The sequence below is a fragment of the Rhinoderma darwinii genome, chromosome 11, assembly GCF_050947455.1.
Source record: "Rhinoderma darwinii isolate aRhiDar2 chromosome 11, aRhiDar2.hap1, whole genome shotgun sequence".
Classification (NCBI taxonomy): Eukaryota; Metazoa; Chordata; class Amphibia; order Anura; family Rhinodermatidae; genus Rhinoderma; species Rhinoderma darwinii.
In genome coordinates, this window is record NC_134697.1 from 83,239,257 (window position 1) to 83,247,649 (window position 8,393).

The following is an 8,393-nucleotide window of genomic DNA, read 5'->3' on the forward strand; positions in this document are numbered from 1 at the left end:
GACGCAGATGTGAATGAAGCCTAAGCCCTAACCCCAAGAAGCCAGATCCATAGTGAACAATACACGTCTACACGATTTACATATGTTGTCTCAATTGTTTTGAAAGAGAAACTGAACGACGCAGGAGAGTGGACTAGGCCCGGGTATATTGATGGAGGTACTAGAGGTTCCAACCTGTATGATGGAAGCAGATTTACATTGTAAGGTCTCAGAATCCTCAGAGCTAGAAATGCAATTTAGTTCCTCCTGCCACTATCTGTATTCTTGGAGGGTTTCCTTGTGGTAGCGGTATCAATCACTCTTGTCAAAACCGTTTTCTGCATCCCGTGCAGCTCGCCTCTCTAAGGCCAGTTGAATGTCCAGCTGCCGTAACTGCTTCAGGAAGCCCCGGTTGGGAAGTACACAGCGATGTTTCAGAACTTGCGCAATTGCATCAACAACTGTCATTTTTTCATAGATCATCAGGTAAGCCAGAACAAGTGAGGCAGAGCGGCTCCGGCCCATAGCGCAGTGGACTAACACCTTAGCTGCATAAAAAGAACCAAAATTGCTTTACCAAGTGTTTGTCATATATAGGTATTTGTAATTATACAATTTTTTTTTAACAATTCAATTTAAAGAGGATCTGTCACTAGTTTAGTATTGCCCTGTCTCCTAGATAATCTAATAGGCGCTGTCACACTGATAATACTAGTGACAATTGTGTCCCAAGAAGTTTATTATTTTAAAAGTTATGAGCTTTTTTTTTTATAAATCTGCAAATGAGGCTATACTAGACAAGTGGGAGGTAACACCAGCGATTCTCCGGAGGTGGAGCCTCCTCACAGCCTCTGACGCTGTCCAATCAGCATGAAGCTGCTTCACACAGTGTGAGAGACTGAGGCTGAAGGGAAGGGGGATCACTCCCGTTAGTGACCGCCAATACGCCTTTTAACGGCGGCCACTAATGGGCTTTATTCTGATGCATACGCCTTTTCACGGCGCTGCATCAGGATAAAGTAAACAGAGCAGGGAGTGTCAAATCTCCCTGCTCTCTGCTGCTAGAGGCAGCTGAGGGCTGGGAGCGTCCCTGCTCTGCCGGGTGAGATCGATTATAAGTATCGATCTCACCCGTTTAACCCTTCAGATTCGGTGCGCATTAGCGTGCACCGCATCTGAGTGGTTTTGGAGAGAGGGAGGGAGCTCCCTCTCTCTCCCACCGACACCCGGCGATACGATCGCCGAGTGTCTGTGTCTGTAATGGCAGCCGGGGGCCTAATAAAGGCCCCCAGGTCTGCCTGGAGCGACTGCCTGCTAGATCATGCCGGAGGCATGGCCTAGCAGATGCCTGTCCGTTTTAAACGGACAGGCAGTAATACACTGCAATACAAAAGTATTGCAGTGTATTACAATAGCGATCGGAGAATCGCATATTATAGTCCCCAAGTGGGACTAGCAAAAAAATGTAATAAAGTTAATGAAAAAAAAATGAAAAACCCAGCTTTTCCCCTTACACAATGCTTTACTATTAAGAAACCAAAATAAAGTAAAAAAGTTACACATATTTGGTATCGCCGCATTCCGTAACGACCCCGACTATAAATCTATAACATTACTTAACCCGCACGGTGAACGCTGTAAAAAATGTAATAAAAAACTATGGAAAAATTGCTGTTTTCTGTGAATCCTGACTTTAAAAAAATGTTATAAAAAGTGATCAAAAAGTCGCATCTACTCAAAAATGGTACCAATAAAAACTACAAGTCTTCCCGCAAAAAAAAAGCCCTCATACAACCGCATCGGCGAAAAAATGAAAACGTTACGGCTCTTCAAATATGGAGACACAAACAAATAATTTTGAAAAAAAAGCGTTTTTACTGTGTAAAAGTAGTAAAACATACAAAAACTATACAAATTTGGTATCGTTGCAATCGTAACAACCCGCTGAATAAATTTATGGTGTTATTTTTATCACACGTTAAACGCCGTTGATTTAAGACGCGAAAAAGAGTGGCGAAATTTCAGGGTTTTTTCTATTCCCCCCCAAAAAAAGTTAATAAAAGTTAATCAATAAATAATATGTCCCCCAAAATGGTGCTATTAAAAAGTACAACTTGTCCCGCAAAAAACAAGACCTTATACTGCTATGTCGACGCAAAAATAAAAGAGTTATAGCTCTTGGAATGCGACGATGGAAAAACGTAAAAAATGGCTTGGTCATTAAAGGGGTATTCCGGAACTAAAAAATTACATTTATTTAAATAAAACAATGAAAATGATATAACTTTACAATGTACTTACGTTTCATCAGATGGCTGTAGCGTCGTATATCCTCCTCCGTCACCGCCCCCTTAGTGAAGCAAAATCTGCACTTCCTGTGCAGACCCGTCCATTTAGTCTTCTGCCTTGCTTCCGGTTTCCGGCTTTCACACTGTACGGTTACGTCACAAATGACGTAACCGTACCACATGCTTCTTTATCTCAGAGCATGCGTGGTTAACACACTCCACCGCGCATGCTCTGTGAAATTATAACCCCTTATAAATTACCGACGGAATACGAAGCTGCGGGAATAACGGCCGTTTCGGCCGTCTTCCCGACAGGTGCAGGAGCTGTGACAGCTGCTGTCTCGTACAGCAGCTGCCGCAGCTCCTACAGCGGGGACCGATCGCTGTGTCCCCGCTGTCTAACCCCTTAAAAGCCGCGTTCAATAGAGATCGCGGCTTTTTAGGGGTTAAGTTACCATCGCCGGCCTGCTACACGATAGCGGCCGGCGATGGTTACTATGGCAACCTGACACCAAACAATTGTGTCCGGCAATGCCATCGACGGAAGCCTAATGGGTCCTGACAAAGTCAGGACCCACTATGCTTGCTGTCAGTGAATAGCTGACAGTTCTAATACACTGCACTACGGATGTAGTGCAGAGTATTAGAATAGCGATCAGGGCCTCCTGCCCTCAAGTCCCCTTGTGGGACAAAGTAATAAAGTAAAAAAAAAAGATGTGTAAAAATAAGAAAATAAAAGTTAAAAAAAATCCCCTTTTTTTCCCTTATCAGTCCTTTTTTATTAATAAAAATATATAAATAAATAAAATATACATAATTGGTATCGCCGCGTCCGTAACGGCCTGAACTACAAAATTATTTCGTTATTTATCCCACACGGTGAACGCCGTAAAAGAAAATAATAATAAACCGTACCAAAATCACAATTGTTTGGTCACTTCACCTCCCAAAAAATTTATTAAAAATAGATCAAAAAGTCGCATGTACCTAAAAATGGTCCTGATCGAAACTACAGTTCGTTACGCAAAAAATAAGTCCTCGCACGGCTTTATTGATGGAAAAATAATAAAGTTCTTGCTCTTAGAATAAGGTAACACAAAAAGTGAATGATTTATTACAAAACGTATTTTATTGTGCAAACGCCATAAGACATAAAAGAACTATAAACATCTGGTGTCACCGTAAGGCCGGGTTTACACGAGCATGTGCATTTTGTGCAAGCAAAAAGCGTGGCGTTTTGCGTGCGCAAAAGGCAATTAACAGCTCCGTGTGTCAGCCCTTTATGATGCGCGGCTGCGTGGTTTTCGCGCAGCCGCCATCATTATGACACTCCGTTTGGATGTTTGTAAACAGAAAAGAACGTGGTGCTTTTCTGTTTTCATTCATCCTTTACAGTGCTGTTGCGCGAATCACGCGCGTCCCACGGAATTGCTTCCGTGCGACATGCGTGGTTTTCACACACCCATTGACTTCAATGGGTGCGTGATGTGCGAACAGCGCACAAATATAGGACGTCGTGCGTTTCACGCAGCGGACATACGCTGCGTGAAAATCACGCCCACCTGGCTGCACGGCCCCATAGACTAACATAGGTCCCTGCGACGCGCGTTGCACGGACGTATAACACGCTCGTGTAAATGAGCCCTAATCGTATCGCCCCGCAGAATAAAGTGAATATGTCATTTATAGCGCACGGTGCACGCAGTAAAAAAAATAGAATAAAAAAACAATAGTAGAATTGCTGTTTTTTAGTCACCACGCCACTTAAAAATAGAATAAAAACTGATCAAAAAGCCGCATGCACCCCAAGAAAACTACAATGAATTCCTCAAGGGGTCTAGTTTCCAAAATGGGGGCACCTTTTGGGGGTTTCCACTGTTTTGGTACCAGAAGACCTCTTCAAACCGTTTAACCCCTTAATGACCGGGCCATTTTGCACGATAATGACCAAGGATTATTTTAGTTTTTTTCACGGTCGCATTCCAAGAGTCGTAACTTTTTTTTTATTCCGTCGACATAGCCGTATAAGGGCTTGTTTTTTGCGGGACGAGTTGTATTTTGTAATTGCACCATTTTTAGATGCTTACAATATATTGATTAACTTTTATTAACTTTATTTTAGGAGAGAATTGAAAATAAGCAGCTATTCCAGCATTGATTTTCACGTTATAAATTTACGCCGTTTACTATGCAGCGTAAATAATATGTTACCTTTATTCTACGGGTCGGCACGATTACGGGGATACCAAATATGTAAAGGTTTTATATGTTTTCCTACGTTTGCACAATAAAAACCCTTTTAGAAAAAAATTACTTGTTTTTGCATCGCCGCGTTCCAAGAGCCGTAACGGTTTTATTTTTCCGTCTATGTGGCCGTACGTGGGCTTGATTTTTGCGGGACAATGTGTAGTTTTCATTAGTACTATTTTGGGGTACATAGGACTTAGATTAATTTTTATTTAATTTTTTATGGTGGGAATGGGAGAAAAGAGCGAATTTTGCCGTTGTTTTTTTGGACGCCGTTCATCCAGCGGTTTAATTAATGTGTTAATTTTATTGTTCAAGTGGTTACGATCGCGGGGATACCATATATGTGTATGTGTGATTTGTTTTGACACTTTTACTTTAAAAAAACCACTTTTTGGGCAAAAAAAGTAGTTTTATTTGATTTTCACTGTAATTTTTTTTTTGTTTTTTTACCAACTTTATTTAACGGATTGACATTTTTTTTTTAGTCCCACCATGGGACTTCACTATGCGATGTGCCGATCGCATATATAATGCTTTGGTATACTTCGTATACCAAAGCATTATTGCCTGTCAGTATAAAACAGAGGGAGCTCCCTCCCTCTGTCAAACACATTAGATGCCGCTGTCACTATTGACAGCGGCATTTAATGGGTTAAACTGCCGGAATCGGAGCGCGCTTCGATTCCGGCAGTTGCAGCAGGAGCCAGGCTGTGTATAACAGCCGTGCTCCTGCCGCTGATCGTGTGGGCACACTGGCAGTACCCGCGCCATCACAGGACGGATATATCCCTCCTCCTGCGCGAACTAGCAGCTGCAGAGGACTGATATATCCGCCCTTCGGCGTTAAGAGGTTAAAAACGCAGATATCCAGTGATTTCAGCTTGTGCTATCAGTAATAGAATGAGAGCACCAAAATGAAGACTGAGATTGCAGAAGTTAGTAGAGCTGGGTGTAGTAGGCGGAGCAAGTGCACTGCTGCATGCACATTGCATGCTGGGACTAGAGCAGTGCATGCAGGGAGGAGAAACACAGGAAGAGAAGAGGAATGAACTTACTGAGCAAAACAAACCTCTCAAGGTAAACAATAGGGAGTAATGTTACTAAAACCATTTATTATCAAGAAAAAGATAGTCAGAGTGCACTAATATATTAATAGAGGAACATTGCATTGATTTAAAAAAAAAAAAAAAAGGATTGGAAAACCCCTTTAAGGTCTAAAATAGGCTGGTCATTAAGGGGTTAAATAGCCGTAGCTCTAACTGTGGACCACCTAGGACAGCGATTCTGGTGGCGTATGAAAGAGGAGATTCTAATCTTTCATATGACACCAGGATCACAGTTCTAGCTGTGACACCAGTTGAATACACAGTCTGGAATGGAAGCTGTATACTATATGATCACACTATCTTGCTGGGCAGGGAAGGGGAGAAGCCGTATGCTGATTGGACAGCATCATACAGAAAACATTATACGACCCAGAGTGAAAAGAAAGAGTCACCTCCTATTTGGCAAGTATAGACACATTAGCATATTTAGAAAAATGCTCATAACTTTGCAAATAATAAATGTTTTAAAAAAACAACAACAAATCACACTAGTTATCAGCAGCATAGCGCCTATTAGATTAGTTAGGAGATAAGGAATTAATAAAGTAGTAACAGAGTCTCTTTAAGTGCATGTTTATGTCATAAGGCTGTATTCACATACAACAGTTTTGTTGCTGTACCGTGGCCACATAAAATACTGTAGAGTGGGTCGTTTTCCAATTACTGCTATTAAAGCATTTTTCCACAAATGTAAGTCAACAGTTTTATAAATGATAGACATATGCCGTGTTGCTAGTCCCCAGTGTGCATTTTAACATGTTTGTTTCACAACTGAATATTTTTTTTTTACCATAGTATAAGTAAGGGCTTATTCAGACGAACGTAAATATCGTCCAACTTACTGTTTGACTTATTTAGTGCCGTGTGGATGAATTCAGCTGCAGGGTAGAAAAACTGACTAAGGTCAAAGCTGGGTAGATCTGTTGCCTCCACCCCATAATACTCCACGTCCATATCGCTGTAATACTCTGCTCCTGTGTCCACATTCCAGCGCCCATGTGCTGCATTGAGAACATGAGTAAAGCCATTTTTTTCCAGACCATAGCGGTCCAATGCAGTTTTTCTAAAAGGGCACAATTCAATAAAAAACAAATTATTTAATAAGCTGAATTGACAGGAATAATCACAGTCTTTGCTTCACAAATTCCTGACGCAAGCGACAGTACCATGTTGAGCAGGGCTCCAACGTCAGGATCAAGAGGTGCCCAGAAGTGACGAGGCGCCTGGCTGAAATTGGAGGCAAGAAGACCAGGGAGCAGTAAGTACACTGGGGTCGGGTCTGGCTTTCTTTTTTGGGGTCTGATCTAATGTCTGAATTCGTTTCGAGGTCTGATTTGGGGGTTGTAAATTAATTTAGTGGTCTGATCTGGAGTCTGAATTAATTTAGGGATCTGGTCGGGGATCGAAGTTAATTTTGTTCTTCTTGGGGTGTATATTTAGGGTTCTGGTTTAGGGTCTGAATATAGAGGTTTGGTCAGGGGTCTTACATAATTTAGGGGTCTGTTGTCTACGCAGGTGACGTGGGTGCAACGTGTGAGGAGGTGAAGACTTCATTCAGGCCTTGGAAGATCGTAGAGCCTTGCCGCAGCCGCACTGCAACTTGGTGAGTGACTTGGCTGTGTAAAAGCAGCAGCTTCAGTGCAATGATTTTTTTGTCTATGTTGCCTTCCACCTGCACACCTGTCTACCCCTTAGCTTCACACAGAGACCCTGTCAGGGTGCGTATCCCCCCTGGTAGTCCTCTACCCCCATACAGAGCCCTTCTGCCTAGTGTCACCTGCTTGTCCCCCCGATTGAGCCCCTGCCCACCTACTGTCTCTGCCCTGTCTCTCCACAGAGCATTCGCCAGTTTGCGTCTCGACCTGCCACTATCTGGGAGCGACCGCCGTTCTATTCCAAATCTTCCACACTGCACAATCACAGTGAGGAGGAACGGGGGTTGGGACTTCCGTTCTAGTGATTGGTGGGGCCCCAAGCGATCATACATTTATCCCCTATCCGTTGGATAGGCGATAAATGTGCTTAGTGGGAAAAACCCCTTTAAAGTAATTTCCCACCATTATATTGACTGACATGAAATGTGCACTTCGCAAATTGGAGGATTAGGGCTAACTAAAGTCAAACTTTTGCCAATTCTCTTTTTATTTGCTTGCCAATTACTGTCAATTCTTCTATTATGTAAGTACACATACTTACACTTACCGACGTTACGTGTATTCACGTTTTTGTTCTTTCCCCACATACAGCTTATCGAACTTTGTTCTTAATAAATTCTTAATAAACACATTATGACTATACTCACTCATCTCCAATACACAAGTTGGGGAAAACTTCATTTACATGAGTGAATTTGGCTGCTCCATGGCAAAAAAGTCTCTCTAGCTCAAATGCCCCAGGGGTGCTGTATCCAGTATCTGGATCTACAGCCACTGCTGCATATGCATTGGACTTCTTCCGGTTAGCTGTGTCAGCAGGCATTCTTGCTTGGGCAACTGACATAGACATAGGTTCCTGTGGTCCCTATATGGGTAAAAGTGTGCAGAAATAAAGTTAGGTACAGAAATTCTGGTGGTTAGGTTGTGGCAGGTAGAGTACATCAACAATTCCTATTTACATATAATGTGGCGGTACAATGAACACTTATTAAGGCCCTTTTACAATGGGCGACCGCCGGCTGGTGCAGCGAACGACGATCAACGAGACTTAACTGTAACAGAGCAAAACATTAAAAAATATACATTGATTTGTAGAATGTTCAAAATAATTCTAA

At 42.3% G+C, this 8,393-nt stretch overlaps 1 protein-coding gene across 1 annotated transcript; it reads right to left on the minus strand.

The window, feature by feature from the left end:
* Nucleotides 1-291: 291 nt before the first annotated feature.
* LOC142663987 (dual specificity phosphatase 29-like) lies at nt 292-8,122 on the minus strand. Its single transcript, XM_075842849.1, has 3 exons — nt 7,926-8,122; nt 6,466-6,686; nt 292-527 (listed from the first exon to the last, which is right to left on the minus strand). Exons 1-3 carry the CDS (start codon nt 8,120-8,122, stop codon nt 292-294), a joined length of 654 nt encoding a protein of 217 aa, XP_075698964.1.
* Between the last annotated feature and the right edge of the window lie 271 nt (nt 8,123-8,393).